Below are 14,344 nucleotides of genomic sequence, written 5' to 3' on the forward strand. Positions count from 1 at the left end.
ACCTTTATAGATATATAACATTGTAATATTATATAAGACGAGTTAGGTCATGTAAACAAGGGTCGCAAAATTCATTAAGTATTCTCTATAGATTTTAAGTATCCAAGTCATAGAGAGAAAAGAGTTTGTGAGAAGATGATGAATTTGCATCCTTTCTTTTAATATTTAAGTTTGAAGCATTTACTTAAATGATTTTTTTATAATGTTCTTTGTTTATTCTTTATTTCTAAAGTAATTCTGCATTATTCAAGTTAGAGTTTATGTCCAAATTTTTGACATTCAAACATCAATATTTAAAGTACAAACATATTTTCTCAAATCTTCTGCACAATATGTCCTATGATTTCTTTGAGTTTAATCTTGTAAGTGAACGAAAACTTATAATTTGATTTACCAAAAACAAAAGTAAACGAGGCCCACTATGTATTCTACAGGGTCGACTAAATGTAAAGACAAGATCTGGAAATGTTGGGCCTATTACCACTTCAACTGGGACTCGCACACATATGTTGTTCCTTCTGACTCTCTAACCCCATAGGAAGTGTTCATGAAAGAGGATTTGATAACCTCATAGGATAACTTGGGCTACAAAGAGAGTAAAGGTCCTTCGGATGGATGGTCCTCTATGCAAGAGACACGACTCATTAACACTCGAGTGGTAGTGGACCCAATCGATGCTCGAAAGAATAGAGAAATTTTTGGTGAGGAGGAGAAATTTATCTTTATAATTTCCTCTGATATTCTTTTAACACTTGCTAATGTTCTTGGATATTTTTTATAGATGTCATGGCGTTTTTCAAGAATTTTGTTTAGGAGGAGGAAAGTCGGAACGACATCTTATATGCTCCAGACTCTTCTTCCCATTCCAATTTTAATTCAATAGTATGTGACAATGCAACAACCCTCTGTGAACACTGAAGCTTTGCTAATTGCTCAGACCGATCCACCTCACCTTGAGCAGGATGGAAGGCGGAACAAAAAGTTAAATGATCGACCCACTTCAACGGCCGAATGTAACAACAAGTTTTGAAGTTGATGGTATATACGACCTTTCACATATTTTGAGGCGTTTCCTTAATGAATATATAAGTTGCTGGTCATGGAGAAACACTTGCTCTAGGTAACCCTTCTAAAGAGAATGAGAAATGGAAGGGAAATTACGAAGTTCCTGCCTATGAACGAATTGAGCTTCAAAAAAAAGGTGTTTGTGCTTCAAAACGAGGTGGAGAGGTTGTCTAGTCTTCAAAAGGAAATGGATGCCGATGACACTCCTTCTGACCTGGATGCAAAGGTTACCAGTCATCAATGGTCTCTGGATGATAAAGAATAAGACCTAGAAAAGGTGATGGCTTCCATTGAGATGTTATTCTCTCAGGCTACTACAACTGAGGAGGCCTTAAAGGAGGAGAATGTGACTCACGAGGAGCAGATGGAAATGTTAAAGAGAAAACATGATTATGTTGTTGATGAATGCCTCAAGGATGTCTATGATGATTTTAAGAATATCTTCGACCAGGTTTAGGTGATGTGCCCAGGTCTCCAAGTTCTTCAAAATAGGATGGACCCAAAGAAGGTGGTTGGTAACAGGGAGATTGTTAACCAAGAGGAGAATGAGAAGAATGAGGGATGATATTTATAGTATTTAATGTTGTCGAGGCTTATTGTAACAAATTTAATTTGAACAAGATATTGTTTCCTGAAAATTTAGTCTTTTTCCTTTGTTTTGTGTTTTGTATTGCTTTCTATATTCTGCCGTTTTGACGGTCGACAACTTTATTTGATCCTTTAATCGCTTACAATTTTGTTTCATTGTTTATCTGCCTACGAATTTATGGCTTCGTTTGTCTGCTAATAATTTTGTTTCATCATTTTCGCATATGTTTGTGTTTCATTGTTTTCACCTACAATTTTGTTTCATCTTTTTTGCATACGCTTTTGTGTCGTTGTTTCCGCATACAATTTTTTCATCATTTTCGCCTAAGGTTTTGTTCATCATTTTTGCCTAAGATTTTGTTTCATCGTTTTGGACTTCGTGACTTTATTTCATCCTTACCCGTCCCATCATTGGGAACTGACTTGAGCTTCTACGTTAATGAGGATTGTTCCCAGCCAAGGGTTGGGTCCCCTTCTCTGCCCCCAAGTTTGAGCCCTATTCGAAGTCGATGAATCCAAGGCTTCATTGCCTACGCTCTGGAGTGGCTAGCTACTAATGCGGGGTGTTCCAGTTGTGGCTTAGTGTGCCATAATCACTTTGTTCCCTACTTTCTTTAATGGGAATTGATATAATTCTCACAAAGATCATTGTATTATTCATATCAAAATATTTCATAAGAGGATAAGTAAATACAATCTCTAGGAGAACTTTGGAATACTTAGTTATAACATCGCTTGGGTTTCTTCAATAGTTTGTAGAACGACAAGGTGTGTTGCGCCGATTTTGACATGAACACGTTTAAGGTTGTCATCATCACGTTCAACTTCCTTCTCGGTCACTGGTGCTACCATACATATGACTACCTCACATTTATTTGAGTTTGCTTTTGTGCCCCTCTTCTATAGATAAAAACCTAGAAACATGTTGACTCTGACTCCAAAGGCACATTTATTTGGATCGAGCCTCATGTTATATTGTTGGACTCTTTAGAATACATGGGTGATATATTGGTCGTGTAATCCCTCTTCGTCGAACGTAACGATCATGTCGTCCATGTACACCTTCGATGTTTCACCTATATTTATAAAAAAAAAAAATATTCATCATCCTCTAATATGTTGTGTTGCATTCTTCAAGCCAAAATGCATCGTGTTATACTGGTAGTTGGCTTGTTTGGTCATGAAAGTTGTTTTCTCTTTGTTCAGTGCATACATGAGTATTTGGTTGTAGTCGGAATATGCACCTATAAATGGAAAAAAGCTTGTACTCTGCTGAATTGTCTACCAACTTATTTGTGCTTAAGAGTGGGTACGAGTCTTTGGGACATGCTCTATTGAGGTTGGTGTAATAGAAACACACTATTTACTTTTGGAAAGCTTTCTTCATCGACACCATATTGGATAGCCATTTGGCGTACCTTATTTTGGATAAAAAGTTAGTGTATTGCAAACCCTATAACGTCTTCGTGGTCACCTTAACCTTCTTAGGATACGACCTCCTTCTCCGCTAGGATATGTATCAGATATTAGGATTTATGTTCGACTGATGACATGTTATATCATGGTCTATTCTTGGCATCTCGTGTGGAAAGACGACAAAGAGATTAACATTTCCTTGAAGCATTCAACTAATTTTTTTATAACAGAGACATGTAGGTAATCCCCTATCTTCACTGATTGTATTAGGTTGTCATCTAGATGGATGATTTCTAATTCTACATCTAGAGCCTACCTTAAGACCTTCATCTTGATCCCGGTCGAGGGACCAATTTCGTCTCCCTAAAGGGTTCGCGTACATCAGGATTGACTACAGTTGTTGCTTCACATGCCTTCTTCCTTATCTTTTCAGAGATAACGATCGCTGATATGTGACTCCTTTATATTAATTCATGTATTTGTCGTACCCTAAGCATGTCAGTTATGAATGCAACTGGATGTCCATAATCATTATGGAACTTCACTATCAGGTGGAGGGAGGAAGCCATTGTGCCTAGATTTCCTAAGAATAGATGATTGAGGATGCCGTTGTAAATGCTTTCACAAGGATCACAAAGACGTGAATGTTCAATGTTCTTTTATTTCTCCCTTCTCCCAAGGAAACTAGTAATCTACATGTCTACATGGACTAGTAGAGGAACCTTTGAATGCTAGGAGGCTATGGCCTTCGTACGACCTCGAATCTCGCTTTCTTAAGCCCATCTCTATGAAGATTATGAGGCATACCAAGTTGCATGAACTTCCGCCATTAATGAGGATCCTTGAGACAAAGTGATTAGAGATGGTAGCAGTAATGATCAACACAAGTGTTGCGTTAGGAATTCCATCCACCATTTATTGGTCTTGAAACCCTAAGATTGGTTTATCGTTGTTTTCTCTTCTCAATTAGTGACATTGATTTAAGAGAATCCTACGGTGGAGATTCTTCCTTCTTGAATAGATCTCCACCAATGGCATCTACGACGAACACTAAAGATGACCTTGATTTGAAGGATTCAGTATTATTTTTGGAAGTGAGATCTGAATCTGATTCCATATTAGCGTAACTTTTAAAGTGGACGAGGTTTGGATTAGAAGATCTGATTGAATTAGAAGATATCTGATTGAATCAGATGATACTTGATTGAATTATAAGAGAACTAATTGTGGAAATTCGCCGGAATTAGAAGTAGATTCTCTCAAACAACACCATTGATTCGTTCGATAAACAAAATTATTGGTCTAGATTTTTGATATAATTGTTCATATCACCAGTACAATTATGTGGGATGGATCTGTAAGATTAACACTCCAACGTCCGAATTATTGAATGAATTATGATAAAAAATCATATCTTATATTTCACACGTGATAAATTTAATATGATGAAATATATTAAACATGGTGCATGCATTTAACCTAAGGAAGGAGTTGGACAAATGGTAAAGAAACTGCAATGTATAATGAGAATGTGACACAAATCACAATTTAAAAAAAATGTCAATGTCAATTTAAAATAATAATTTAGTTCCAACAAAAGTCAATTTACATAAACAAATTAACTATTTAATCATTGTTTTAATCATGTAATTTCTTATGATATAATATATTTTGTGATATAATGTTGCATAATGAAATTATCTTTATTATGATATTAAAATAAGTTTGACTTTTATTTTAAAAATCTATTAAGTAATGTTTGCATGTTTAGGTTTAATGTTGATGAAAACTGGTGCTATCCTATAGCATGTCAGGATCAATCTATACTGATGGTGTGATATATGAATTTAATTGGTTTAAAAATACCATCTTGAATGTTGCATGTGTTTAGTTATAACTCGTCTCTCAAAATCATTCTTCATCCTTCACCACTCCGTCGGCAAGGAGACAAACCATGCGAGTTGAAGATGCCCGAATTGAGGTGAATGCATGTGATTGTTCTAATCTATGGTATATTTTCATTTTGCTGTTTTATACGCTCTGAAGTTTGGAATTATAGCTTGATATGTAATTTAAAATCTGAGTGTTTGGTTTTAATTTGTGCTAAGATTTGATGAACCCTAAAAAATATATGCATCATTGGTATTAAACTATTATCTATATTAAAAACATGTGCGGACTGGAAATTAACAAGGTTAACTATGTTTTTCACTAAATTAATAGAATGATAAACCACAAATATGATCCCAACAAGAACAAATAATTCAGCACTACAAATGTGGTTCCACCCACCTTGATTTTTATGATTTTCCACCTAAACTTAGTTTCTGAAATGGTGACTCAGATTCTTCAAGTAACTCAACCTCAAACAAGGCCTCCTCAATAGCTTGATCCAGTTTCTTGTCCTTGTCCGCATTATGGAAACAATCTCTTCTTTTAGCATCAATAACTATTTTTCTCCAAACAGAGTAACTGTCTATTAAAGTATTTGCATTCCCTAGTATCCAGAGGCAATACCTAGCCCTAGTGATTGCCACATTAACTCTTTGTTCATTGGAAAGAAACCCAACTTTTCTACTCTCATTTGATCTCACCGTCGATAATATTATAATGTCTTCCTCGCCACCTTGAAAACCATCAACAGAACCAACATTAACAGAGAAGCCGGAATTAGAAGCCCAAGTGTACTGCTTAACTTTCTCTTGGATTTCAGAAACTTGAGCATTATACGGAGATATTATTCCTATGCTAACTTTCTTCTTTGTCCTCACAAACTCTGCAAGAAAACAAATAGTTACAAGTATGAATGCATATTTCATATTAAATTAGAGTCAATAACAGCAACCTCATAGTACAAAACAGAGAAACTAACGTTGTTTTAGGCTTTCAAGTATCTTAGAAATAACAGCAACCTCAACCATGTTCTTCAAACTGTGTCCACAGCCAAATTGCTCTTTACCCTTAGCTATGTTAATAAAAGAATAAGGACCATACATTTCTCCTTCAAGGAAATGCTTGTTATAACTCTCGTCCCTGACAACAGGGGCATCAGAAAGTTTTCCATCATAGAACTCTTTGCATGGAAATAAGCTAATTGATGGATGCATTCTATACTGAACATTAAGCATATGCCTCTTGTAGCCTAAATTAACCAGCCTCTCGAACATACTTCGTCCAAACTCACACTTGTCAGCAATCTACAAATAAATCATCCAACAAGCTTCAATTAATGAAAAAACTCCACAATTCATACAAGAATATTAGAACATTTATTAAATACTACCTTGCTTTTAACCAGTGCAGGAAGCTGTCTCTCATCACCTATAAGGATGCAATGGCTAAGACCTGGAAGCTGCAAAGGAATTGTTGATTCACATTCTTTAAGCTGAGCTGCTTCATCAATAACTAAAAACTGCACTGGTCTCATCTCTTCTGTGTAGAATTTAATAGAACTTGATGCAGTGCACAGAATTAGAGTAGCATTCGACAAACAGAATTTTTCTACTTGATCTTTCACTTTAAATTCAGGAAGTTTAATTGAGTTAGAAAGCAAACTTAGTATGCAAATGCACTCATTTCTTTCCCGGCTTGATGGTCCAAAGCAAGCAGGAATGTTTTCTTCAAAGTCATTGACAGTTTGCTTAAACTTGGCTTGACTCAAGGAAATTTCTAGTGACTTTAACAAGTCAAGAGCTTGGAGCATACTAGTATTGTTCACTGAAATGAAAGATTTCGGCATGTGAGTGCATAAGGTATGTATCAGGAACTTGAGCCTCTCTCTTAATTCTCCAAATCTCCACTTTACAAATTGCTCCATAGTCATCACACTTTGGTATAGCTCTAAAATGTCTTTTCTTGCCCTCATCACATAATCCTCAAAAGTCACACTATCATCATATTTATTTTCACCCTTATTTTGCTTGTATGTACTATATGTAGATACTAAAGTATTATTCATAGCAAAATCATCAAAGGACTCATACCCCATCTTTGAGAAAATTTGACGTCGCGGGTCCTCCAACAGCTGCATTAAGTTTGTGTATAATGTTTGCATGATAAATTTGAGGCCGCTCGTTCTCGATTTCTCAATTCTTTGTTTCACAAATTTCTCTGTTATCAGCATACATTCCTTTTTATTATGCTCATCTAATCGGTATATCTTTGTGATGTCTCTCCATGCCTTTTGAACAAATACCTCAAACTTCATAACAAGACCTTGCTTATTGTATGCATGATATGCATATGCTATAACACTATCTTTTTTCATAACAAAATCTTTTTGGGACATCTCCAAAAAATACAGTTCTTTAGGGTCCCTAAGCAACTGGATCATTGATTCAAAGTTATGCTTCCATTCAGCATAGCACTGCATGAGACTTTTTACACGATAATCCAGAAAAATATCTTCAAGACCCGGATAACAATCTAACTTCATTCTCTTCCTATTCCCAAACAGCACAATGTCACCCAAACCATATGAATCATGCCTCAGTGAATCCACGACTATGCTATGCAACCTTGTTGCCACTTGCAACACTGCAGTATTAGTTGGAGCACAAGTCAATGTTCTGGTTTTTAACTTGAGTAGAGAAAATAACAAGCATGCAACTGTCTTTGTTTTTCCTGTCCCTGGAGGCCCCCATATAAGCTTTGTATTTGCATGTGAACAATTTACCATACTAACACAGCTTGAAACAGCATCTTCTTGTGATGCATTCAGATTCTGAGAATAAATTATGTCTTCTGTAATAAAAGAAGCTTGATTGTTTGATCTTGACATGCAAATTTTGCAATTCTCTCCGCTCTGAAATACAAACCATTTTATAAGTTACATCAAATATTTAGCTTCACAAAAGAGGAAAATAAATAATACAATAGTATCCATAGTCCAATACTGCATAATCATTAAAAAAAAGTGAAACTTTTAAAGAACTGATTTTGTGGGTGTGCTTTTCATAAAACAATTCAACAAGTGCATTTGCAAAGTAATTTTCCATCCAAGAAAAGTTAGCATTGAGTAATTTTGCCGGTGGCATTTTGAAGTACTGGCACATCAGACACCAATAATAATTTGGGAAAATATAACTGATGAATGTATCACATGTGTTAATAAATTGCTGAACACATTGGTGCTACACAGTATGTGATCATAAATTGCACACTGATATTAAAAAACAAAATACTCATCAGAAAGATTGTTCTAGTAACTCTTACATTGAGACCAGGTTGCAATACTTTTTGAATGAGGTTGAGGTGATCACCCTTTGACTGAGAGCTCAAGGCTTTCCAGATACGAATATTCGTTGTCATGTTCATAAGGGAAACTGCATACATTTTCTGTGTGTTGTTTTTCCTGAAGTCAAATTCAGAAATGAATTTGGATGACATAACTGAGATTTTATCAGAAGATTGATTTCCTCCCCATTTAACATAGGCAATATGGTATGGACTTTTGAGTGAGTTCAAGTCACTTAAGCTTTTAGGCTTAATGTGTGTAATAGCAATAAGATCTCCTGATCCAGGTTCATAATTTCCACCATTTTCAACTCTGTCAAATTCAGTAGTATTCTTCAACATTAAGATAAGATTGAACTGTGTCAATTGCTTTTGAGCTTTGGGTTTGCCTTCTTGAACGCTCTTGATTTCACAAAAAGGAGCTCGAGACACACCATGCAAGCTTGAAGATAAATCAGAGTGTATTTCCTCAAACAACAAAGGGATAAAATAGCTCTTGTAATCCCTTGCTGAGTTAAACGTTTCTGGAATCTTTTTAACCTGAAAGAGAACAATTTACAGAAGACAGGAAAATGTTAGACCTGGGCAATTTTCAAGAGACAAGTTCATTTTTTTCATTGCAACTGTTTAAAAGGTGTAAAAATAAACCTGGTCTTTGTAAAGATTCTCATTGAGAACATCCTGAAAAGTCCATGAGAGTACAACATCTAAAAGCCTGTCAGGTTTAAGATCATCTTCACTTGCATTTGTAGACTTCTTCATCCTATGATCTTTCTCAACTCTAAAGCAATTGTTAAGAAAAAAGAATTTAGTATCAATGCATCTATATGAAAATGCACCATATGATATAGAGAATGGAACTGGTTTAAATTTAACTATACTCACAAAGTTGCCACATAGAGGGAAGAAAACAGTCACAGTGAAAATGTAAACGATTGTGGCAGAATATGAGACGTTAGAGGTTTATGAAAGTATATAATGTTGGTGGTGCGTTATGGGGAGTTTCATATCATAGGAATCCTAGTTGTGGTGTTTAATTAATGAAAGTTATGTTTAATTATGGGAATACCAGTATTTGTTGTTAACTGCGCATGAGGGTAGTTTCATAGGAAATGACGAGTCTTTTCAACTAACTGCGTTTCATGCATGAACTGAATTATGGCTCTTAAAGATATATAACTGTACCTATGATATCTTTGAACCGGAGAATGAAAAAATAAAGAGGATACTAATTTTTTTTCAGATAATATTCAACTCTTTCATGTCATAGTCTGAAAATAGTCTTGTAAAAAAATATAGATTTTCAATTTTGTGATACGATGATTCTTTCGTTTTTTACTGTTATTTGTTTTTAGAGAAAAATATAAATATACAAAACTACTTATCTCACAAAATTTTCTCAAAATCAAAATTTATCTGTATCAAGTCTAAGATCGAAGTCAACACCATCACTACATGATTTACTTGTTGGGGAGAATCCGGTTCCTCCAGGAGAAAGTATGGTTGTCGGGTTTTTACAACAAACATGTTACTTGCTAACACTGTCACAATCCGGGGAAAGGTGAGAATCCAAAATTACATTCTCGAATGAAGACACAACTGATGTTATTCCTAACAACAATGACCCCATAGTCATCATGATTCAATATGATAATTGGAGGTGAAGTGAATGTTGATCGATCATGGGTAGCTCGAGACGTCTTGTCCTGGAGCGCCTTCCAGAGGCTCTAACTCGACCCCAATAGAATCAAAATATTCCAACGTTCTTTGGTTGGGCTTTCAGACAAGCATGCAAAATCCTTGGTTTCTTGTTGGCCAAGATGGGTATATTGGCAAATTTAAACAAATGCCAAGCCAGCATTGACAAGACGAGTCATTCCAATGTTAATGAGGTTCAACAACTAACAAGCCGCATACCCTCACTATCTCATTTTCTTTTCTATGCAGGTGACAAGACTTTCCACTTCTTCACCACACTGAAGAAAAAGGAGAGATTCGAATGTACGAGCAAATGCGAAGAGGGGTTCTCAACCTTAAAAGCATTTCTAATGGCGTCGCCCATCTTGACACATTTGATAACATGCTCTCCTTTATACCTTTATTTGTTTGTTATTCACCAAACGATGAGCTTTGTACTCGTCTAGGAAACATATATAGTGGAGCAACATGTCTATTTCATGAGCAGGGTGTTCAAGGGCGCTAAGACCCCATATCAAAAGATATAACTCCAAAGTGGTTTGAAGGAAAATGTAGGAGGGCGACAGGGTGCTGAGATAGGTCATTGTGTCTGCCCAACAGAGGAAATTACAATCCAATTGGGAAAGATCATATTGCATATACCAAAAGCTATCTTACGAAGCCTACAAGCTCAAGTAGTTAGATTCATGACTCATTCTCAGAACTTGAAATTCAATTAATCTAAGATATTGTTATAGTTAATTGTTAGAAAGATGTGTCGCCTATCAATGCATGAATCTCTTTGAAAAACCTTTTATTATGTGCAACAAGTTATTTTGGTTTTATTTTAAATATAAATGATGTAATTCCAAAGGATGATCATTGTCGCATTAAGAAGGTCAATATAAATGGTGCGCTTCTAAAAGAGGATCCTTGCCACCTTAAGAAGGGCAATATAAATATCGGACTTCCATAGGAAGATCCTCGTCGCCTAAAAAGGGCAATACAATTACTGGACTTTCAGAGAAAGATATTTGCCACCTTAAAATGGCAATATATATGTTGGAAGATCCTTGTTGTCTTGGAGAGGGGTAACGTAAATGTCGTCTATGTAAGACATCTCAAGTGAAGTCTTGCTTGAAGGACTTGTAGTGATATATTTATGTAGGACCCACGAGGGACGAGCAAATTATGTCGCCAACAAAGGGCAATGGAATCTTATCGCCTCCGACACTCCCCGCTCGCCTAGTATAGGGAAACGTGGAAAATGACATGTCTTAGTAAGAGATAATGCAGTAAAGGAGTCAGGGGAATAACCCACTTCTCCTTAGGAAATAGGTACTCAACGATCCATTGCCATTACTAAGTGGGCGGTTCCAACTCCCAAAAAACCCTAAAACCTGGTCCATAGGTCTCTATAAATACCTTAACCTCTCGGTTGAGAGGATCATTCTAAACACACATAAAATACCCCCATATACAAAGCTTCTCATCATGTGAGCTTGCTCTCTCCACACCAAAAACACCCTCGAAAAAGGGCCTTTCAAGATCGTGAGTTTGTCCTAAACCACAAAAAAATCCTTAAATCCTCTAGCCACTCCTACCAGCATAGGGGTGTCATGCATATGTACTTTCTTTAGAAAGTATAATGGATCACACCGTGGGACCTCAGTAAAATTAATCCAAGACATACCTTCCATTATCAACACCATTTTCATTACTTTTCCCCGATAAAGACATATACAGACCCAAGTTTCATGGTTAACACCATAGTCAGAGGTTTCACTAGTGAATGAAGTTTCAGCTATTCATGGAGGAAATATGCCATGCAAGTGCTGATTGCGAATGCAATATCCCCAGGTCTCTCTAAAGCTACGCGAAGAAAACCGGGGGCTAAAATCATTTTCTCTAATAGTGTCACCACCAGAGTCTACACTCGTGACAACGACCATGCGATTATAATCATGCAACACGATAATTATGATATCGAGCGAGTCTTGACTTATTTCATTACATACCTTCCCGGCCAAATCTTTTTTTATTTTTTTCCCTAAAATGTCTAATCCCTCGTTGCATGTTGAATCTCCGCACAAGATTTATCCTTCAAAGAAATGAGTTGAAGATTCCTTTAATGTTGTTGGTTGATCTTTGTTCATTTCTTCCTTTAAACTTTTTTATTTATCTTTGCTTCTTGGCGGGATTAGAGTCGAGACACATTATTTTTAAATTACGATGTGTTGATTATCCTTATTGACTTGTTAATTCATTACATCTTTTGCATCTGTGTTGTCTCCAACGATGTTGTCTGGAGTGTTCTATGTGAATCGTCTCCTAAGCTCAAGACTTCTCTCCATTCTTCCCCCGTCAAGACTATTTCCCAAATCAGATTTTGTTTTTCCTCCAACGTAACTATCTTCTTTGTGTCCCACTGTTTACTGTGGAAATTGGTAAACAACCGCTGGTCCTCCCTGGTCTTAAAACGAAGGGTTACTTACAGGATCGACCACTTGATCCTAGGACATGTGCTAGTGCAAGTGGGACTTGTTCGGACTTTCGACGGAATGACTCTGTGGGGAACGGCTCCCAACAAAGTGTCGAACAAGTGTAGGGGTTTTCCGCACGAACGGTTTTAGACAATGTTATCGCCTGCAGGTGACTCGTGACCGACAACACTATAACATTCAAAAGATGTATACTACGAACACGCTTTTGGTAAACTCTATGATCGTGATAGAGTCAGTGTCGACAACATAAACGACAACGTAAAATGATAAATCAAAAACAAAAGAAATTAAGATAAAATGTTCAACGGGAACAATTGAAAAGTAGGGATGTTGCATTGAAATAAATGTGGTGATTCACGTACATAACACTCTCAAAGAAACTCTTGCTTCCTCGCGCTGGGAATGGGAAGTTTTCTTACAAGTGGTTTCGTAGTACAAAGTGAACACCTCTAGCCCCTTGTGGGATACTCCTATTTATATTAAACTAGAGGAACTACTCCTAAAATAATTTCCTAGTAGCTAGCGGATGTTGTGACCCACGATTTGCATAACCACTGCACCCACGTCTTGCTAACTGCTCCACTTGTGGCGCTCTTTTTTCCTTTTGGAACTGCTATTTTATTTTAAATTTCAAATTTCTCCCGCCCAGATGTTAGGGCGAAGCTGTCTCCTGCACCTTTGCTTAGAATTTCTTAAGTCCCAAACCTAACGTTGGTCGACAAAATGACCTGTCGACGGAGATGTCGTTTCCTGTCGACCTCCTCTTTTAGTATGCTTTTCTTTCTTGATTGCGTTCGACATCTTTTATCTTTGGGTAGGGTATGATCCCCCCAATCATAGGACTCTTTCATTACTTGTGCTTTCAACCTGCCTTAGGGATATTTCATGGTAACAAAACGCCCCCCAGATATGCCATTTTCGACTGTCGATGATGATGAGACGATGGCATCTCTGAAACTGTCGGCTTACCCTTTACTGTTCCCGCTTCTACTTAGTGGGGTCTCTGTGTATCCCATGTGGGTGAAGTCAGACAATCATGGCGAGTGTTTCCACTTCTCCTCGAGACGCACAAAATCATGTCTACATCACTTCACGTCTCCAAACTGAACGTGTTTTGTCTTTTCGTTTACCTTCTCTCCTCCACGTGTCTGTAGGCGTGGGAACGTGCGTGTACGTGTCGGCCATGGAAGTGTAACCGCTCCCTCTTCTTTGCTCAGGGTTTAAGGGCTATAAAACCCTCATTCTTCTTCCTTCTTCTCTTTTTTGGCACTCTTGCTTCAGTATTCACTTGTCTTTATTTGTCTTCTGCTTTTTCTGTGAAAACATCTCCTACTTCATAATGAAGAACCCTCTTGTTATCTCCATGGCCACCTCCAACAAAACCTCAGCTGCTGAACTCTCGCGCCCTATCAACATTGATGGCAGGGAATACGTCCCTGAGCCTCCATTAGTAGAAGAAAAGGAGAAAATATGGCGTTCTTAGATATTGATTCCTTTCTCTCTAGCTAATGAACCCTTAGCGTTTCTAGGTCCTCTCCCAGAAAACCGACAGCCAGAGATCACTAAAAATGACTCTTCCCTCTTTCCCACCAGTCACATTTCTGAACCTGTGATATCTGCTCAACAACCCTTCTCCCTTCGATACGTCGATAGGAACTTCAGAACCGCTCCCCCCAGGAATTGTCCTAAGTTTTGTGCTTGGATGGAACGGTTGGAAACGGAAAAAATCGACCACTGGAAAAGAACAGGCATTTATACCCTCTTGCAGATTGCCCGCTGTGGCCCTCCCCAGTCTTGTGGCATGTTATTAACCTCCCTTCAATTATGGGAGAGTTTGACCAACTCCTTCCATACTAGAT

The 14,344-nt window shown here is 37.2% G+C and overlaps 1 protein-coding gene and 1 long non-coding RNA gene across 3 annotated transcripts; one reads left to right on the forward strand and one right to left on the reverse strand.

Moving 5' to 3' along the window:
- The first annotated feature begins 4,841 nt into the window (after positions 1 to 4,841).
- Positions 4,842 to 8,036, forward strand: LOC127118321 (uncharacterized). Of its 2 annotated transcripts, none has more exons than XR_007802180.1 (3): positions 4,842 to 5,079; positions 6,368 to 6,821; positions 7,526 to 8,036. It is a non-coding gene; the product is annotated as an uncharacterized LOC127118321 (long non-coding RNA). The 2 variants fall into 2 exon arrangements; XR_007802181.1 differs by having other exon boundaries at positions 4,842 to 5,050.
- Positions 5,266 to 9,079, reverse strand: LOC127118320 (probable helicase MAGATAMA 3). Its single transcript, XM_051048492.1, has 5 exons — positions 8,953 to 9,079; positions 8,284 to 8,844; positions 6,353 to 7,873; positions 5,942 to 6,266; positions 5,266 to 5,845 (listed from the first exon to the last, which is right to left on the reverse strand). Exons 1-5 carry the CDS (start codon positions 9,064 to 9,066, stop codon positions 5,370 to 5,372), a joined length of 2,997 nt encoding a protein of 998 aa, XP_050904449.1. The 5' UTR covers positions 9,067 to 9,079; the 3' UTR covers positions 5,266 to 5,369.
- Positions 9,080 to 14,344: the final 5,265 nt, after the last annotated feature.

This window comes from Lathyrus oleraceus, chromosome 2, assembly GCF_024323335.1.
Source record: "Lathyrus oleraceus cultivar Zhongwan6 chromosome 2, CAAS_Psat_ZW6_1.0, whole genome shotgun sequence".
Taxonomy (NCBI): Eukaryota; Viridiplantae; Streptophyta; class Magnoliopsida; order Fabales; family Fabaceae; genus Lathyrus; species Lathyrus oleraceus.

Excerpts from the sequence above, each read along its gene's own strand:
- LOC127118320 (XM_051048492.1), bottom strand. The coding sequence starts at position 9,066 with ATGAAGAAGTCTACAAATGCAAGTGAAGATGATCTTAAACCTGACAGG. Across the intron at positions 8,845-8,952 it reads AGAATCTTTACAAAGACCAG|GTTAAAAAGATTCCAGAAAC; the intron begins GTTTATTTTTAC and ends GTTCTCTTTCAG. Across the intron at positions 5,846-5,941 it reads ACTTGAAAGCCTAAAACAAC|AGTTTGTGAGGACAAAGAAG; the intron begins GTTAGTTTCTCT and ends GTTTTCTTGCAG.